We start from the raw sequence: 21,203 nt of genomic DNA on the forward strand, positions 1-21,203 counted from the left end.
GTATGGACCAGTGGTTTACCTCTCATAAGGGATCACTCGACAAAATATCCTTTTTGTTTGCAACACCTTTTTTTTTATTATGAATGGGCTTACTCATGGCCACAGACTAGCCGAGGCGTAGACGTGGCCTACGATGGAGCGAGCTCGCCCAATTAATTTAGAAAATTAATTGGGGATTTATTAATTTTTTTTTTCTAAATTTTTTTTTTGAATTTTGTTTAAATTCTCTGATTCCGCTACTTTAAGTTTGTCTGGAAGAGATCTCTCTTTAGCGGTAAGATCGTTGTCTGCTGAGGTGTGCAGTAAAGAGTATCTATCAGTTACTGTTTGGAAATGTACTTATAACAAATATTCTCGTGTTGTCAATAAATTCGCGGGCTTTTGCAGATGCTTCCAGGGACCATCGTTTAAGATCCCTAATTTAGGATTCAGGCCACTTGCACCATCCCACTAATTCGGGGTTACCCGATTAAACCTGGAGTTACCATGGTTACCAGCACAATTTGACACTGAGTTAATCAGTATACCAGTTAACCCTGGTAGGGGATAGTGCAAGTGGTGCTTAGACCATTAGCGAGGCCCGGCCACCAGCGGAAACATTTCGGAGCCAGCTCTTGTAAATCAATCAGTACCTTAATTTTTTAGGGTTCCGTACCCAAAGGGTAAAACGGGACCCTATTACTAAGACTTCGCTGTCTGTCCGTCCGTCCGTCTGTCTGTCACCAGGCTGTATCTCACGAACCGTGATAGCTAGACAGTTGAAATTTTCACAGATGATGTATTTCTGTTGCCGCTATAACAACAAATACTAAAAACAGAATAAAATAAAGATTTAAATGGGGCTCCCATACAACAAACGTGATTTTTGACCAAAGTTAAGCTACGTCGGGAGTGGTCAGTACTTGGATGGACCGTTTTCTTTTTGCTTTTTTTTGCTTTTTTTTTTTGCATTATGGTACGGCACTCTTCGTGCGTGAGTCCGACTGGCACTTGCCCGGTTTTTAGGTTATCTTTCACACGCTTCGAACTGCATGAAACTGGTATTACAACATTCGGTTCATTCATAGTTTGAAACATAAATCAGTGAACAAGTTCATAAAAGCGGTAGCCGCCCAAGCTTCGCCCATAAAAATACAAGCGTTCAATTAAAGAAATCGTGCTCCGCGTTCTTTTTTATAATCGTTAAATCATCGTCTCGTTGCCATATAGTACGTAATTGAATTTTTAGATTAATAGATTGAAAATCCAATCTCTGCAGCCCACGTTGGACGATTAAAAATAATTGAATTACATTTTAATTAGGTGGGATTATGTAATTAATTGAGTATCCGTTGTTTAATATGATTGATGGACAGGGACGGTTAGCAGGCACTCACTGCGTAACGATTACTTGATTGATGATTGACGATTGTTCTTCTAAATTGGATTATTTCTCATTGGTTTCTTTAATGGTAGACTCTTAACGTTTACGTTTTGGTAATTGGGTGCGCTTTTTTGTTTTTAAGGTTGGTGTTTAGTCGTTTTAAAAGTTGGATTGATTTTCGGGCTTACTTACTTATTAACTCTTTTTATTCGTGTTATTATTCTTTTTATTTATTTCTTATCTTAAGGTTCTTTTATAATATGGATATTAAAAAAAATTACAAAAAATCATACCGAAACATACAAATTACTATATTAAATAACCATATTATAAAAAAACCCTTTCTAGGATGCCGCCAGCAGCGGGACAGGGCCCAAGCTACCGGTGGTCAGGGCTGCAGAGAGAGGAACCGGCGGACTATCCGCGCCGCGTCCAAGACTACCGCCTTCTGCATCTGACCCTTGATCCAACCACCCAGCGAGTCTCTCAAAATGTTGGTTGAGACTCTTCGCTATTAGACCGTTCACTGAAACGGCTATCGGGACAATGATCGTCGAATCAACATCCCCCATTTGGCGGTTATCTCGTGAGCCAAGTCTAATAGGTAAATACTTACTGGATTTGTCCTTCTCGGCTTTCTTCGTGTTAGGTATTTATTATTATTTTTGTGTAAAAATGGGGGGGGGGGGGGGCGGCAATTTTAAACACAGAAAATATTTTCAATTAATTTTATTATACGGTCGATATTTTCATTTTCATTTAAAATAACAAACAATACACAAGGTACAGTAAACACTGGTCATGTTTAAGTTTCGTTTTTAATTACTGGGTAATTATTACAACGGAATTCTTTGGTGCTATTTATAATACAAATTAAAAGTTCAAATTGACAATTGATAATCTAAGTTACAATGTTTTTACTTTTGTTAGTTTGTAGTCAAAAATATAAAATATAAGTATCTTAAATAATTTATAACCATTTTTTAATTTTCACTTATTTTGGTTAACAATTAAAATAATTGTTCAGTTCACTTGCACATGAAATTGTTTTTTTTTGTATGTTGACCTGAATTATGTTAGAACATACTAGTACCTACTCATCGAAACTCTGTACAAAAATATCACCTTTTATATAAATAAAATATTGCTCAAATAATAATAAAACCATTCCTTGTTTGATCCCTTACAGATAATAGTTAATTAAGTATAAATATTTAATTGAGACATTTAGGCATTCCTTTAAGTATCTTAACATTACAATAAATAACAATAAGGCCTAAAGTGGACGGAGACTTAAGTACATTTTTTACATTAACTTAAAGCCTAGCTAATACTTTTTTCTACATTTTACATTTAAGATCGATTCACGCACGTATAACAATATAATTCCAATTAAAAGAGAGCTCATTTACATTCCAATCACATTAAGATCAAGTTTTGTGCCTAATTTATTGTCTAAATACACTGAAACCGATTCATTTTTTAATCTGCCACCTCAAGCAAAATAAAAAACGTTTTTTTTCATACACACATACGTTTTGATTGCTTTTGAGTGTATTAACGATCTATTCAGTGAACGAAGTGTCACATTTCCAAATATATAATTATAAAATTTAAGATAATATAATTGCATTTTACGCACGAATACATTTAACAAAGTCTGTTTTTTTTTTACACCAGCATGTTATACGAACTATAATATATAGTGATTTGTGAATCGATTACCATTGGGTCTTAGCACTGGATCAAATGTCCTAGTTTCAACTGATCAGATCAGAGTGGTGCCGCTGCCTCAGCATCTCTAACCTAATCTCATGTTCTCTCGCGGCCATTCTTAAAGCTGCTATGCTCGAGCTCCTTCTTTCTACTTCTGGAGCTGTTGGGGGGGATTCACTGCCTGGCGAGATAGGGGGTGACACTGGCGGGGGGTCGGGTGATCTTCTAGGGGGCGCGAGGCCGGCTAGAAGGGAGTGGAATGGAGGGGCAGAGGTGTAGAGGGGGGCGCCGAAGAGTGGGGGTCGGGGGAGGGGTGCGCCGAGGTATTGTGCTCCCAGCATTGGTGTGCTGCCGTATCTGTTGACAAATGAATTTTATTTAATTTTATTTTTATGTATAGTAACAGCACCAGTCATGGGACATTTAAGAGGAAATTTGGAGTATTTATGATATTTCCCTTATACATGTAAATGGTCTACCGCTTAGCGTGTTAAAAGATGAAAGTCCTATCCGTCTTTCATGTTTTAGGCGTGTTGTATCAAAGATACTGCAATTAGTTTCCACATATTTAACAAATTAAAACCATGCTTTGTTTCTCCAGTCATGGACACCAAAGCTCCAGTAATGGGCCCCCCCTATAATGGACATTGCTCTATCAGTATAAAATATTGAAATAGGGAATAAGTTACGGCAAAAAAATCAATTTTTGGTATAAGCTTTTATCGCTGAATGTATTTTTCTTTCTACAGCCAATTATTATTGTATTAGATCCATCGAGACAATTCTAATATACCCAAACACAATTAGTTAGGGTTTATTGCGATAAAGTTCCCATGGCCACCTCCTGCCTCCATCATCAGATCAGGTCCATGTTATCATAATATTGCATTATCATCCGATTTGCATACTTAATTACGTACTTACACAAAATTTCAACTGAATCGGAAATCGAAAAGTGGCTCAAATTCAGCTACCAAGATTGGACCCACACTAACTAACAGGGCAAGTTAAATAAAAGTTTGGAAAAACGATATTAATTTATCCGAAGTCCGAGAATACCTCCTGATTGACATTTGTCGTAACTACATTTTACTTCTGTATTGTTTAAACATGAAATTATGGCATGGCAAGCAGCATTCTGTCATTTGTCCCATCATAGGAGACGCGCAGTTTTACAGCTCCTATAATGGGATTGGCCCACATACCACTATTTTTTTTACATCTGTGGAGTCACAACATAGTGTGTTGTATACCTTATCTCATGGTAAATGCAATTAACAAAACGCATTCTAGTTTTCATCAAGTATTAATTAATCAAAATTTTATAAATTAAGTCAACTCTCTTAGCGAAGTTGTTAAGAATTCGTAGTGGTATTTTTTTTCAGTGACACGACAACCTTTGGGTTGGCGCCAATTTCTTAAAAAACAACCAAATTTAATGAAACTTCAAACTGAAACAGCTCTAGGACTCTTATTTATGATAATATACAGCCAGTGTTTATAAATTACTTTTAGATACTTATTTTAGAGGAATTATGTTTTTTTGTCCCATTACTGGTTCCACGTCCATTATAGGGTACACTACTAGGTATGGCGATGGTCCGTTGAAGTGGGTTTGAGGATAACATGAGATGCGTTTAGGTACGTTTACTAATCTTACTACTTACATAACTTAAGTCGGTATCGTCTTGGGTCGTCCCATTCGTTTTTCGTCAAGTTCTTAAATTAGTCCTATTCTGCTTTCGTCACCCATTCTACATTCGTTACAATCGTCGGTGGTTTTCAATGTAGAATGAGTGACGAAAGCAGAATAGGACTAATTTAAGAACTTGACGAAAAATAAATGGAACAACCCAAGACGATACCCTTAGGTGGTAACATTAATATTACGCTACTGTTTGCTATCTGATAATGTTAATTACGAAGATAACAAATTAACTACAACATTAAAATCACAACTAAATCTAATAATCCGCTTAGATACCCTAATTAAACCAATTAAGATTACGCCTATATCAATTATTCTGATACCAATTCATTTAATAGTTTTTCATACAGGGTTATCCCAAATCACATCCGCCTGTCGTGTTTATATTGTTCCTTTGATTGTTTAAAATTGTATTTTATAGTCTTACAAATCAATTTTGTCTGTATAAATATGTGAAATCATCATATCGAGATCATCCTTTACGCCTACTGTTAAATTCGATTCTGTTTCTTCTGACAAAGTGGTTTTCCAACTAAGTATATTTGCCATCTGCCGGCTTTGTTGCCCTGGCCAAAACGAGATATCGACATGTCTGTTATCGAATGTAATCTTAACGTTATAGATAATTTATAAGATCATTAAACTGATAGCTATCGTGAAGTACAGGACTAGCAATGCACTCACGAGATCTTTCCAAAGTTGCGAAACTTTCCACATGAGAATTTCTCGGTAACTTCTGAGAATGTTCTCGAGAACGAGAATTTATTTATTTATCGTAGTTTATATATACCATGAATATTCACGATAGTTTAGGTGTAGTATCCTTATCCCCAGAAAATTCCGACTTTTGGTCTACCGCTTCCGGTCAGAAAAATGTATGACGGCCCGGCCAAACGGGCCTAGGTGGGGGGTGCTCGACCAAGTCATAGAAGGACCCTCGCAGTTTTTGACGCCGCCATGTTTTTTTCAATATGGCCGACTTTTTTTTAACTTTTCAAGTTTGTCCTATCGCGTTGAAATTTTGGTCACGGAATCTCGGGGTCCCCTAGATACCTATGAAAAATTTTTTTTTGGAAAAATGCTACAACTGCGGGAAACTGGCCACTTTTATTTTGTATGGCAACTTTTAAACGGTGCCTGATAGGTGGGGGGTGCTCGACCAAATCTCATAGAGGGCCCCGCGACAAAATAAACTGAATGAAAAAAACAAAATGGCCGACTTTTTTTAATTTTTTCAAGTTTGTCTGAGTGCGCTGAGATTTGGCATGGCGGGAGATAGAGTCCTCTAGATTCTTATGACAAAAAATTTGTTTTGGAAAAAATCCAAGATGGCGGAACAATAATTTCCATGCTGCAGAATGTTCTGAGAACATTCTCGAGAACGTTTCCGCTTTTGGAATGTTTTGCAATTTGTACATTGCTATACAGGACACGTCCGCTATCTTCTTTTACACATACATATATTGGTAGTTTTGCACAGTAAACTAACAGTTGAGACTTACCTAAAAGACGCCAGCGCATTGGTGTCAAAAGGCTTCCTGAAGCCGAACCCCAGTTGTGAGAATGGGTTGGGCATGGACGCCACCACAGAAGGGGGAGGGGCGCCCCCCGCGCCTCCAAGGTAGGGGTTGTACGGATGCCCCTGCGGACCCACTTTCTCCTGCTTCCGCCATTTTGCTCTGCGGTTTTGGAACCATACCTGTAACAAGATAATATGATTGTTGACAAGGTTGTGTATGACATTTATTATTAGTGTAAATAATAGTTTACTAACTATTATTTACACTAATAATAAATGTCACATAATTTGTATTTTATTTTTAATTGAATTTCTATTTTAAATGTACTTTGTTATTATGCTGATATGGACTCTGTGTGAAATAAAAGAAATTTATTTTATTTATATTTATCCCTAAGGGCCCCCCCCCACATCTAGCGTCTTTCGAGCGTCGGCGTCTGGTCAGCGCTATGGAAAATGACGTCGGTGCGCAGTTGCGTCGAGCAGCGGCCATAGAGTTCTAGACGCCGACGCTCGAAAGACGCTAGAAGTGGGGGGGGGGGGGGCTAAAGTGCCGTAAAGCGGGTACTATCAATAGTAATACCTTTAGTAGAGTTAGACAAAGAAAAGTATGCAGAGATTTTGACAGCACACGCAGTGCAGGTGTTATTTTAAATGTCAAACTTCTATGAAATTATGACGTATAAATAACATTGGCACAGCGTGTGCTGTTAAAATCTCTGCAGACTTTCCTCGGTCTAACTCTAGTAATAGGTACATTACAGTGTAGTATTTAAAAAATAACATGAAGATTTTAATGACACATAGGAATGAGATTATTACTCATTAAAATCATGTCATTCTTACATTACAGGCGCCTATTTCACCAACTTGACAAAATAAATCGGTATTGTATGTAACGACGGTGAATAATGACAATGTTTACTGGTTGGTGAATGGTCAATGTCAGGCCACAATTGTCAGCGTGGTAGAACAGGGGCCTGATAGTGTGGGCCCAGCTAGCGAAAGTAGGTAATGTAACAAAATCAAAAATAGGGTAAATTGTGTTCATGTTTGTACGGTAAGAAGTTTTTTTTTTGTCTTTTAATTATGAATGGGCTCTCTGAGAATGGGAACTCATGGCCACAGACTAGCCGAGGCGTAGACGTGGCCTACGATGGAGCGAGCTCGCCCAGAAGGTGCCTGTTCACTCTTGATTTGAAGGTTGCCGGGTTATAAGAACACGGAAATATAGACGCCGGCAAGGAATTCCATTCCTTGGCAGTGCGCATAAGGAAAGTAGAAGCAAAGCGCTTTGTGCGAATTGGTGGAATATCTACCAAGTAAGGATGGAAACCGGCCGTGCGTCTAAAAGTCCGATGGTAGAATGGGGACGGTGGAATAAGCTCGTGTAGCTCTTGGGCACACTGCCCGAAGTGCAACCTGTAGAAGTTATATATACTTAATTGCTTATGGATAATTTGCAACGAATGTTACGAATCATAATCATAATATTTATTCGATGTCACATGCTCGTTGTCACTACTTTAAAAAGCTGCTGTAGCTTGTCTTGAACCATTGCGGACGAAGCAGATGAGTTCTGTTAAAATAATTAATATAGGGGCCAAAATAAAACGGTTCGGTTCTCATAGTTAAAGGTCTGGAAGAGATCGCTTTTTAGCGATAAGACCGCCTGTTGTTTAACCTCATCTTCCTGTATTATTTTTATCGTTTTCTGTAATGAGGTGTGCAATAAAGAGCATTTGTATTGTATTGTATTCGAAAATGAACTTGCACTAAAACATCTTGATAATAGCACGTTTAAATATTTGTGAATACACTGGCCGCTCAGATATATTTGAAGACTGTACGTAATGCGAAACAGTATTACTGTGTTTATTTATCGCCACATAAAAAAATCCATTTATTAGATTTTAATTAAAAGTTTAATCAACGCTTAATTCACTTTAATAAGGTAGTGCATAAACAGTTTAAATGTTAATTAACAGATGTTTTGTAAAATACCTTTTAATAAAGAAGGTAGCTAAGTACATATATTGAATGGTTACAGGATAAAATAATATCAGTTTAGCTATTAGCGTTTGCTAATTTAATTAAGTATAACATAAAGAGAAAATTATCTATCAAAAAAGCCAAACTAGATAATTTGGTTAAAATATTCATATTTTAGCACTTTTGGCTAGTTGCATCCTACAGTAAGATGTTGTATTCCTGACAGGAATTTCCTGTTGCTATAACAACAAATACTAAAAAGTACGAAGCCCTCGGTGGGCGAGTCCGACTCGCACTTGTCAATTATCAATAAATTGTAATAAAGCCTGATTAAAAACTAAAAACCATACACCAATATCCCCTACAATATCAGTGTTACATATTTATGAGTCAAAATTATACGAAACAGTACCGTCATTATGTAAACTGTTATTTTATGGCAATTTAAATTAATTCACTTATGATAAATGCGTACGAGTAAAAACTGTTAAATACGTTTCTGTAAGTCCACTATTAACTTTTCAAAACTCCTATCAAGCATCTTTTATTTATTGGAAAATCAACTCTGTGCAGCTAACTTTAAGGTTCAGATTTCAATGCGTAAAGAAAATTGTATATGACTTGGAAATATTCGCAGTTAAAATGTCGATGTGGTTTTAGCGGATGCTGTGTTAAACAAGAAATTCTGCTTTGTTTACGGCCTAAACTATCACCGAATTTTCCACCTTATTTCTTCAGTGTCAAGGTTGGATTTTCTTTGGGCGTAGGTAGAAAAAACAATGGCCGATATTATAAATATGACTTCATACGGTGTTGAAGCTCGCGAATGTATAAATGTTGTAATTGGTTGTGTGTGGAATGCGCTGCAAAAAGGCCCCGCCGTAATGGTCCTTAACCCTTCGACCGCTACAGACGCGCACGGTTACAGTGCAATATTAACCTTCATGCATTACAACAAGGTTTATATTCGCGCGTCATATGATAGACGTGGTGATAAAAGGGTTTAGATAATAAGTCCTTAGTTTTCTGAAACTGTGTGTTTTTAGATTCATTAAGGTTGCGTCGCGTTTTTGGTTCGTTACCCAACAAACAATTAGGCGACACTTAGCACTTATTTTATCACCTAAAGACATATAACGGCTGTAGAATAGCTATATACTCTAAGCTTACAGGCTCTGGTGACATCAAGGTCTTTAAGAGGTCCATATATAGCTTTAAGATCCACAGTAGCCGTTTTGGCCGCTATAATGGATCTTAAGCAGCTAGTGTTATAGCTCAAAGTGAATTCTACCACCTTAACATCTATATGAGTAATATGCAGCTGCAATTTTCACTTAAGGTTCTAAACAGGCGATAAAAACTCTTTTATAGCTCCGTTACTCGCAATCGCTTCTTAACTCTCTTGTCTCACTTACAGTCGAAAAGAGAAGTTATGAGTCACTTTTATAGATCATGTAGTCGCAGACGGGCGTTATTCAATACCTTAGTACATCTTATAGTGTTATTAGAGTCTTACTTACAATCTAAGCCTATAGCGCCATGTTAATATGACCGATGAATCAATAAGCAAAACAAAAACTGTTAATTAGAACGTAAATACTTAATAAAAATCGATAAAGAGTAAAGAGTAAATAGGCGCTTATATAAATCTCTTCTAACCCTTAAATTTAGCGCCTAATGTTAGTTGGGTATGGCTTAAACTTGGCATTTATATTTTCGCGCTTAAGAAGGACTTTCATAAGTTCATAAGTTTCATAACACATTGATAGCATTTTTTTTGTTATCAGAACGAAACTGAGGTCTATTCTTTTTTAGAAGTACCTAGTGTCAAACATAGAAACGAATATTTTGAATAATCTTTAGGATATTTTGCAAAGTAAGAAGACATAGGTGTACTAAACTAATCATCAATAATTAAAGATTTAAATACTTAGCAAAAAAAAATGGCTGTCTGTAGTAAAGTCGGTTTACGAACGATTACTTTGCATGATAAAGTCATAAGAAAACATTACCATTACATTACGTAACGTCACCATGGATTATTATTTACTCAATATAGACATAATCTTAGTATTGTTGTATTTAAAACCGGACTTCACGTATATTGTGTAATTTTGCGAAAATTAAATACGGTGGACCACAATTTAAAAAATATTATATTCAGATTAATATGCAAAGGATCAGAGGCCCTTTAAAATTTTGTTAGTAATACATATAGTTATTGACAGTGTAATTAATTTCGCCATCATAAATCCGCAGATAACACCGGCATCAGTGAACTAAAATAATTATTTGCTTTTATTTATCCGCCATTACATTTCACTTCAAGCTGTCACAGTGCAAGCTTACAAATAATAATACAAAATGGAAACATGTGCAACCAAAGCAGGCAGGGCTAAGGAAAAAATGTGCAATTACCTTCTTGAGTGTTACAAATATTGACTTTAAATGCTAATATACCATTTAAAGCTGAAAGTATCATCTATATAGCTCTACACTACTACTCAAACAGTTAGTAGTCGCTTATTTGGCACCCTTTTAAATCCTAAGTTGTCAATCAACGCTATTACAGCACTACTTTAGCGCTCTTCTACTACAACAGTTTGTAGTCACCTATATGCAACCCATATAGCTCCTAAAGAATTAATTAACACTATTGTAGCTCCACTATACCGCTCTTATGTCTCTTTTTTTATCCGCTAACCCTACTTCTTCTTCTCTCGTGTCGAGGTTCCTCTTAAATTTAAACAGTGGATGCCCAGAAAGCAGCGGTGCTGACAGCCCTGACCGTCGCGTCCCTCAGGTCAGATTCCGAGCAGGAGTACGGGCACGCGGGGCACGCCAGCAGGTGCGCCATAGTTTGTAGCACTGTTATAAATCTTATGGTGATAAAATTTGTGCCCAATCCGGGGTTAAAACGGGGTTATAGCCGGCTATAACTCCTATTTTTAGAGCACTAACAACACCTAAAGAGTAAATAGGCGCTTATATAAATCTCTTCTAACCCTTAAATTTAGCGCCTAATGTTAGTTGGGTATGGCTTAAACTTGGCATTTATATTTTCGCGCTTAAGAAGGACTTTCATAAGTTCATAAGTTTCATAACACATTGATAGCATTTTTTTTGTTATCAGAACAAAACTGAGGTCTATTCTTTTTTAGAAGTACCTAGTGTCAAACATAGAAACGAATATTTTGAATAATCTTTAGGATATTTTGCAAAGTAAGAAGACATAGGTGTACTAAACTAATCATCAATAATTAAAGATTTAAATACTTAGCAAAAAAAATGGCTGTCTGTAGTAAAGTCGGTTTACGAACGATTACTTTGCATGATAAAGTCATAAGAAAACCTATAATGAGTATTTCTGTGACATCGATCCATTTATGCACTCTCTTGCAGCTTTAAAAGAACATACGAGATCCAAACTGCTCTTGATAAAATAAATTATGACTATAATTAGTAGGTTGTAGTATTATCAGTTATGTTTTACTTATTTTCTCTTCGCAAAACGCTTTTGTACCTTTTAATGTTTACATTATGAACCTCCAGGTCTGTTCTTATATCTTTTTGTAAGTATATCTATATTTTTATGTATGACTGTATGTGTTCTGAACAATAAATAAAAATAAAAAAAAACATTACCATTACATTACGTAACGTCACCATGGATATCCGTTCGTTACCATGGAGATCTGTCCACAACGTGACACTTTTTCGTCCATGCTACCGGTGTCCATCAATTTATAAGACGTTATCACGTCAAAAGGAACCTTAATGTTATTATTATTAAAGAAAGATTTAGTACATGTTATGAAACATAGTCCCCAATTATAGTAGCTATAATTTAACTAGGTAATTGATTAGTTTGAAGTTGCAACGATAATAATGTTTAATGCACTAGTAAAATATAACTAAATAATAAATAGCCCCTCGTATTTTAATAAACTTTTTTTACACATAAAATACATCATAACAGAACATCGCCTCAGTAGTAATGGGCATCGTTTAAAACCCGCTTGTTGTCTAAATTGGGCCATCAGTGGTGATCGTTACATCTGACTCCTGACTCTTGGGTACGTAAAATGACGCTCAGTCCAGCTTGCTTTAGACTCTCAATTTGAACAAAAAAAATACAAAATCTGGTTGAGATTGTGAAGAGACCAAAAATTATTAATTTGGATGTAGTACCTAAGAACGCTTTGTTAGTTTGGCTACACGTTTTTTAACATGCCTTTTTCGGCCTTTCCGGCCTCCGGCTGGTTCATAGCATTGTCACTCGTTTTGCAGTTGTAAATCCAGTTAAAAGCTACAGAAATCCTTTATTTTTGACTTGCACAATATCAGACGTTCGCATATCTTGTTGCTCCTAAGGGGAGCTGGTCCTTCGAATCGGACCGGCTTAGGATTTAACGGCCTCGTAGCCTAGTCGGTAGTGACCCTGGCTACGAACCAGGAGGTTCCGGGTTTGAATCCCAGTAAGGGAATTTATTTGTGTGTACTCGTACCACGAATATTTCTTTCTGAGTTATGGATGTTATCCATGTATCTATAAGTACGTATTTATCTATATAGGTAGGTATATCGTCGCCTAATAACCATGACAAAGCTTTGTTTAGTTTGGGGTTAGGCCGATCTGTGTAAGGTTGTCCGCAAATATTTACAATACCCCAAGTGGCCAGTGAGCCAATTGGGGTTCCAAACTATGGACCATCCTCATTCGTTTTTCTATTAATATGTATATTCTGCCGGCCACAAAAAGCCATGTTCAGCCAATGCGTGATCTTAAGGGCTCGCAAGCCATTAAGGTAATGCGTTGTTAAGCCATTACAGCCGGCACCTGGACTTTTTGCCCAGCATTCCGCACAATTACAAGCAAGTTGAGCAGTTAGCCGCGTTTCCGGACAAATTAACTTGTACGTAGGATTGCTGTATCGCTAAAGAATACTGTTAGGGCTTGGGGTTTTTACACACTGCGTGTTTTTGCAGAGAAACTCGCGTTTGACAGCCGTGCGCTTTCGATCCGATACCGGCAATAAAATAAAATAAATAAACAAATATTATAGGACATTCGCTATAGTTGTGTCGTACTCGAGAATGTTCTCAATTTACTTTGGAAAATATTCTCGAACGTGAATATGTCCCATACAAAAGAGAGAACGTTCTCGAGAACGGCACCACTATTGCCCGCTTTGCTCGGAAGTCTACCTAAGACGAAACGTCTAACACGAACTTTTATTCCACTGTATTTAACTGAGAAATTCAGTCATGTGAGTTTAAATGTATTAAGTAACGGAAAAGCTAAAAACCGAAGCAAATGAAATTAAATAAATATTAAATAGTGCTATAGAACCTTTATAAAAACTGATCGTAATTGAGTCCTTCACCTTCCATTAGTTTTATAAAACTACTTACCCTTAAACTTTATTTATATGCCTCATTTGAATTTTATGCTATTGTTTAAAAACAATTATGGCCAGTGCTATTGAAATACAGTTAAGTAACACATTGTATTGCCACTTACAACACATACACACACTTACACTTACTTGTTTATATATATGGTGTATATTATATATGTCGTCGTCTAGTGCCCACAACACAAGCCTTATTGAGCTTACTGTGGGACTAGGTCGATCTGTGTAAAAATTGTCATATAATATTTATTAAAAAAATTTTTTATCGTAAGTATTCTATGAGCCAGAGGATGGAATTACATGAGTTGCAATTGTACGACGTCAATGTCTAAATGAAACTTAATAAAATCCTTTTAAAATATACATCCTGTATACTTATTTATATAATTATTCATTTACTACCTACAAGTAAATTGCATGTCATATTGAATATAGATTATATAGAGATTGTGTATTTGTGTGCTCGATATTATTGTTCAGTGTCGAATCGATTTGTATTCGAGTGATTGCGTCGATTATTCGAAAATAAATAGTTCTCGGTCGCTTATTACCTGGACCATTGAAATGGAATGCAATGGAGGAGGTATATTGAATAAACCGGGCAAGTGCGAGTCGGACTCGCGCACGAAGGGTTCCGTACCATAAAGCAAAAAAAAAGGAAAAAATGCAAAAAGAAAACGGTCACCCATCCAAGCACTGACCACGCCCTACGTTGCTTAACTTTGGTCAAAAATCACGTTTGCTGTATGGGAGCCCCACTTAAATCTTTATTTTATTCTGTTTTAAGTATTTGTTGTTATAGCGGCAACAGAAATACATCATCTGTGAAAATTTCAACTGTCTAGCTATCACGGTTCGTGGGATACAGCCTGGTGACAGACAGACGGACGGACGGACGGACGGACGGACAGCGAAGTCTTAGTAATAGGGTCCCGTTTTACCCTTTGGGTACGGAACCCTAAAAACTAGGACTATCTACGGGGTGATTCAGGAGACGTGAGCAGGACTAACACTGCGCATTTCGTAAATTATATGCAACTGTTTCGTATCAGTATTAGTGCGGTTAACGTTAATTTTCTAGTCGTGTTGAAAAAAAAAGTTATTAATTTATTTACGACATGCATGGTCACCCTACATTTAGAATACTAAACTACCGATATTCTGTGTCAAATTGAATGTCATCAAGGTCTGGTTACTACTGTATAAGAGACTTCACACTAGCGTCTCCCATGTACTACCGTTTTATACATTATCATTTATGCGAAGTACCTACTATAATGAGGGATTTAAATAATAAAAAATCCAAAATGTCTATGCGCTAAAATATTATGTTCATCTTGCTATAATCGGTTTTTCCAATGGAGTTCTTGAAACTGTTAAAATGTAGCCTACGCCGGCTACGCCACACCAATAAAATAACTCAGGCCATAAAGACTAATGGATTGACAAAATAATTCATCATCATCTTTAGTACCCCGTGTGCAGAGCAGATTTTGTAAAGTATGGAATGTCCTTTTACGATGCAGCTGAGCGTGCGTATGCGTAGCTATAGGCCGTTCTATACTTTACAAAATCTGCTCTGCGCTGCGCTGCGTGAACTGCGCCGCCTGCGTCTCAGCATTCGCTTACGCTACGTCTTACGTAGGCGAACAACGCGCGAACGCGGCGCGGCGCGGCGCGGCGAAATCAATCCTTTGATGCCCATAGAAGTGTCCTACGTAAGCGATCTCGTTGCGAACGCGGTGCGGCGCGATTTGCACGCGAATGTCAGGCGGCGCGGCGCGGCGCGGCGCGGCGGCGGCCGCTTTCGCCGCGCCGCGCCGCGCCGCGTTCGCGCGTTGTTCGCCTACGTAAGACGTAGCGTTACGGCTCGATTCGGCAAATGAATTAGAGATTCACTAGATATGAAATAGTAAAGATATGTGACGTTCCACGGCAAAAGGTACCTTATGGCGGCTGGCGCTTACACTATTATTAACGCCGCTCCAATATTCAGCCGGGGCAATGGTACCTTTTGCCGTGGAACGTCACATATCTTTACTATTGCATATCTAGTGAATCTCTAATTCATTTCCCGAATCGCGCCGTTAGCCTTCGTTTGGTCCGACTCTATTTCCCACAGGGTAAATTGTGACCTCAAATACCTCCTCCAACCAGACCACAGACAACATTCGCCAACTTTTATTATAGTTATCTCAGTGTCTATGTCTCATTCGATTCGGTCCGTTCTGATTAGAGGTTGTAGTGACAAGTCCTTGATACCCTGGGAAGCGTATCACAGCCATTGCAACTTCAATCTTATCTTAAACATAATAGAGTTCATTTTGAAATACCGATGGGTTTGCGGTAGAAGAACTATAATTTGCAGCTAATGTTGGCCGCACTGGATTTTCATCTGTAATTATTTAATTTGTAGTAATTTTGTACTTTGTTAAGTTTACGTTGCCGGTTAGGTATTAAGTTGACTGTTTTGTAGGAATAATGGGTACTTACTTGTATTCTAGCTTCGGTTAATCCAATTTTCATGGCCAACTCTTCCCTGGAACAAAATAAAAGCTTACTTTATATATTCTTTACTTACTTTGTATAGAATTACGTGTTTAAATGCTTTTGATTTGACTGTAGTAGTACCAAAACTACTAAGCATATTGAAATAGAATTGCGCAAGCATCAGAAAATATCTAGACCTATTCGTAATAGGTACACAACTTCGTATAGCCTATATATTATGTACCTACAGTCAACTGTAAAAATATGAGTGTAGCCAACTTATTCAAAAATATGTCCCATAGTTCTTAATTCGCCGGCATAAGAGTTATGGGACATATTTAGTTATTTTTGAGGTGATTTGTGCACCCATATTTTTACAGTTGACTGTACCTAATATTTAAGGTGAAGTGAGTTTAGATCCTTCTCCGGACGCAACTCGCTGATTACAGAGGCACAGAACAAGTAATAGTATTATCAACTAAGGGTCTACCGCGAACCGCGTTCGACGTGATGCCTCTCTGTCGCGCTTGTTAATTAAGTGTGACATAGGCAACACGTCGACCGTGTTTCGCGGTAGGCCCTCTGAGCGGACGACCGTACTCGAGATCGCGGATATAACAGTTTAAACTCACCTAGTAAACACATCAGGGTAATGCGTCCTTGAAAACGCCTTCTCCAGTTCCTCCAACTGAAAGCTGGTGAAAGTCGTCCTGTATCTCCTCTGCTTCCTCTTAGGCGCGAACTCATCAGCGTCATCACTGTCTGCGGACCCTGGCGGGGCGGTGGGGGGAGACTGGTCCGTCCGAAGGTCGGGCGTTCGGGTGAGCTCGGGCGTCGTTCGGGGAGAATCGTCTTTGGGCGGCTCGGAGACGCCCATGCTGAATTTATGGGGTTGGTAGTCTTGGGTGTAGTATTCTGGAAGAGAAGGTTGAAGTTAGATATAATGATAATAATGCCGCAAATTTAGTAAAGAGGTAAGGAAGCTACCATCAGGTGTCATTGATTTTCATGATATCATAATATCTGGTGGGAATTCCATGCTAGGTGACATATTAAATAAGATATTTCTCAGTGATAAGACTGATAAGAATCCGATTATTATAGATAAGTTTTTATTTAACCTTTTCCTCAAAATATAACTTAATAGTAAAAAAGGCAAACATATTACCATAACGTCAGGTGATAACCAAAAGTCACTAACTAACACCATTGAAATTATTGGACAATAAACCGTGTTACAAGTGTAATGAAGTGCATTGTTACTTTACATTTTTGATAGTACTTAGTGACTTCTGCTTGTCACCCGACGATAACGAGATAACGAAGTTCCTCTTGTATCACAGAAACCTAATAACTGACTGACTTCTCAGTAAATAAACAATTGCCTCAAAACCCTCACTCAGCAGTCACGCAAGCCGATTAATTAACTAACAAATTGATTCCTTCACTGACAATTAAGCACCTCAACTGACAATTATGAGCGTAATGCGGACCAAACTGCCACTTACTGACACGTGCATTGATTACTTAGGCCCACTTGCACCTTTCCGCTAACCCGGGATTAATTCGTTAAACCGTTAACCTAATGTCAGATTGTAGTGGTAACTATGGTAACGCCAGGTTTAACCGGTTAACCCCGGGTTAGTGGAATGGTGCAAGTGGGCCTTAGACGTCAATGGGGCGATTCATAAAGCGGGACAAATGGTTATAGATGAATGGCCCCAATTTAACCACGGTGACAGGTGCGACAATTGTAAAACATCACTTTTGCTGACGTCACAGGCATCCATGGGCTACGGTTACCTCTTACCATCGGGCGGGCCGTATTCCTGTTTGCCACCATCATTGTATTATTAAATAAACTTTATTATATCGGAAAAAAACAGATATTTCTCTTGCTAAGTTTATGACAATTGTCACAAGAAACACTACAATTGTCACGAAATTCCGACATAACTCATTTCCTGTCAAGATTCACCGACAATTCTACAAATATGTCGACTAGAAAAAAAATTTCTTGTTTCACAACATACAATTGTAGCAAAATTCCTGTCATGTTTGTAAGTATTTCTATAGAAAATATTTTATAAAATTGTAATATGTCACCTGTCGCTTGACAATTGTCGCTCGACATAATTTATGTCACTGACAATCGTAGCCGTGGTGAAATTGGGGCTTGGTGTTACTGTGTTCTATGATTGCACAATCTAGACTTGATCTCTGGAGTAAAATGCTGTATTTTGTATTTAAGTACGCTTTGAATACATCAAACTAGTTTTTATGATGCTGGATTCGTCAATCTACTTATGCGTCCAATTTTAAAACGGACGTTTTTTTGAGTTCACAGATCGATGAATACAGCAACATTTATAAACTATTTTGATGTATTCAAAAGGTACTTATATACAAAATACAGTACATAGCGGCCCCCTATTTTAAATAGCTGTCGTTAAATTCAAATAATCACGATTAATCAGCAGTGGCGCTAGTGTGCACGTTGATGGGCTCTTAAGAGTGACATTCCATTTCCAACTGCAGCTGCAATACTGTTCATTTTACTATGGAAACGCGTCATTGTCAATTTCTATAGAAAATGAACGGTATTGCAGCTGCAGTTGGAAATGGAATGTAACTTTAATTCATAACATTGTTTTATACTAGGCCGTGGAAATTTTACAATCCCCCTTTCCGAAACGAAAACTAGTACAATGAACAAGTTTAAGGGGATTAACATTTTCCGGTATCTAGTCGTCACGTTGTCAGTTATATAATTACAATTTTATAATTTCCGTGCCATGATTACTTGTCGTCATTGTGTAATTACTGTTTTCTTAATTGAGGACTTTGTTTTCCCGTAGTCAAGGAAAATATGGGTTTATTTTTTAAAATTAGTATGATATGGTATTTTTTTTTATAATTTATTAACGACACGGCAATAATTGCATGAACTGTAAGATAACCTGTATAAAAAACCGGACAAGTGCGAGTCGGACTCGCGCATGAAGGGTTCCGTACCATAAAGCAAAAAAAAACAGAAAAAAATGCAAAAGAAAACGGTCACTCATCCAAGTACCGACCACGCCCGACGTTGCTTAACTTTGGTCAAAAATCACGTTTGCTGTATGGGAGCCCCACTTAAATCTTTATTTTATTCTGTTTTTAGTATTTGTTGTTATAGCGGCAACAGAAATACATCATCTGTGAAAATTTCAACTGTCTAGCTATCACGGTTCGTGAAATACAGCCTGATGCCAGACAAACGGACAGACGGACGGACGGACGGACGGACGGACGGACGGACAGCGAAGTCTTAGTAATAGGGTCCCGTTTTACCCTTTGGGTACGGAACCCAAAAAATGTTAAATTATGATGGTTTAAATACTCAGATACCCAAACCCACACCTACACAAAAAAGTCTAGTGATCAAATCAACATTCGTCAAAATTTGACATTACATATTTCAAATTATAGAGTGGCCTCAAACTACGTTAAAAAATTAGAAATGAACCATTCCGAATTTACAAAATTACATTGAAATTAATACTACAATAATTTGACTGAAGCAAAACATTTTTTTTAATTCTCCTTTGGCTTTGATACGCAAACGCAAACGTTTGTTAAAATTATGAATAATGCGCAGAGTCAAAATCAAAAATATTTTTCAAAGTACTTTTGGGCCGTTTTGTACCTATGTTTAAATTGAGATCGAAGCGCTGGTGGCCTAGCGGTGAGAGCGTGCGACTTGCTATCTGGAGGTCGTGGGTTCAAACCTCGGCTCTTAATACCAATGAGTTTTTCGGAACTTATGTACGAAATATCATTTGATATTTACCAGTCGCTTTTCGGTGAAGGAAAGCATCGTGAGGAAACCGGACTAATCCCAATAAGACCTAGTTTACCCTCTGGGTTGGAAGGTCAGATGGCAGTCGCTTTCGTAAAAACTAGTGCCTACGTCAAATCATGGGATTAGTTGTCAAGCGGACCCCAGGCTCTCATGAGCCGTCACGAAATGCCGGGATAACGCGAGGAAGAAGAGTTTAAATTGAGATCGATAATCGTTTTAACCAATTGCAGCAAACTACCTACTACCCAACACAAATTAGTTACTAAAATGATTAGTTAACGATAAAAAATTACTAAATTAAGTAAAGTACATAAACAAGTAATAACTCAGCCAATCAGCCGATGCCCTAGTTAAGACCTAATTAACCGTGTAGCCTCGGTGCATCCTAAGTTTCACTAACTAGATGAAGGCCGCCCGATACTTTGTTGCATTATGGGACTGATGATTCTATTGGCTATGTCGCTATGTGCAAAGTGTGGGGGAAATATAAGCGAAATACGAGTAAATTGGGAACAAGTTATTAATATACTGTCTATTTTTTGTGTTAAATCCTTTTATTGCTCCAGGCCGCCTGCCGCACATATGTATACAAATATACAGGATGATTTCGGGGTCGTGGAGCAAGAGAGCCAGACATCATACAGAATCCAAAGATGAGCCTAATGATGTTGTTAATTATTGTTTATCACCAATAATGATGATTATTTTCCAGGTGACAAGTAGGAAAAAACATTTTTGCATACAATTTGGTGACCCAACTCAATGTGACGTCTTGTCAGAGGTACGTTTCGCAACGCGGCACGGTGCATTACACCGCTCGTTAAATAAATTAGTAAACATGTCACCAACCGACAAAGAACAACTAAAAAACTTACTAAATAGTGTATTACAACCCTTTGAGCAACAGTTAAGTGAAATATCTTCAAAATTGAACGAAATCACTAGTGAAATACGCGAAATTAAATCTACTATATTCGTGAATAATCTTAGCAGTGCACAAAAACCGGTTAATAAAAATGACAATGAGGGTACAACCTCGACACCCGCGCCGTCGAGTAATGCATCGACGCCATCTAGTCGTCCCGCTCCCGCTCCAGCGCAGGCGCCGGGCCGATCTCAGCGCGTCACAGCAGTGCGAGCGAAAGAGAAGTTAG

General features: G+C 37.8%; 1 protein-coding gene across 2 annotated transcripts in view; it reads right to left on the reverse strand.

Annotated features, from left to right (window-relative positions):
• Window positions 1-2,075: 2,075 nt before the first annotated feature.
• The window catches only part of LOC134663528 (homeobox protein aristaless-like), a 123,704-nt gene continuing 104,576 nt past the window's right edge, over window positions 2,076-21,203 (reverse strand). Inside the window, exons 2-5 of one of the 2 annotated variants that reach the window (XM_063519922.1) lie at window positions 16,838-17,120; window positions 16,209-16,254; window positions 6,290-6,486; window positions 2,076-3,436 (exon numbers count right to left, since the gene is read on the reverse strand). In XM_063519922.1, coding sequence (XP_063375992.1) covers window positions 3,124-3,436; window positions 6,290-6,486; window positions 16,209-16,254; window positions 16,838-17,120 — 839 coding nt within the window. In that variant the 3' untranslated portion in view covers window positions 2,076-3,123. The remainder of the gene's footprint in view (window positions 3,437-6,289; window positions 6,487-16,208; window positions 16,255-16,837; window positions 17,121-21,203) is intronic. The other variant, XM_063519921.1, reaches the window with a different exon arrangement.

Source organism: Cydia fagiglandana, chromosome 4, assembly GCF_963556715.1.
Source record: "Cydia fagiglandana chromosome 4, ilCydFagi1.1, whole genome shotgun sequence".
NCBI lineage: Eukaryota > Metazoa > Arthropoda > Insecta > Lepidoptera > Tortricidae > Cydia > Cydia fagiglandana.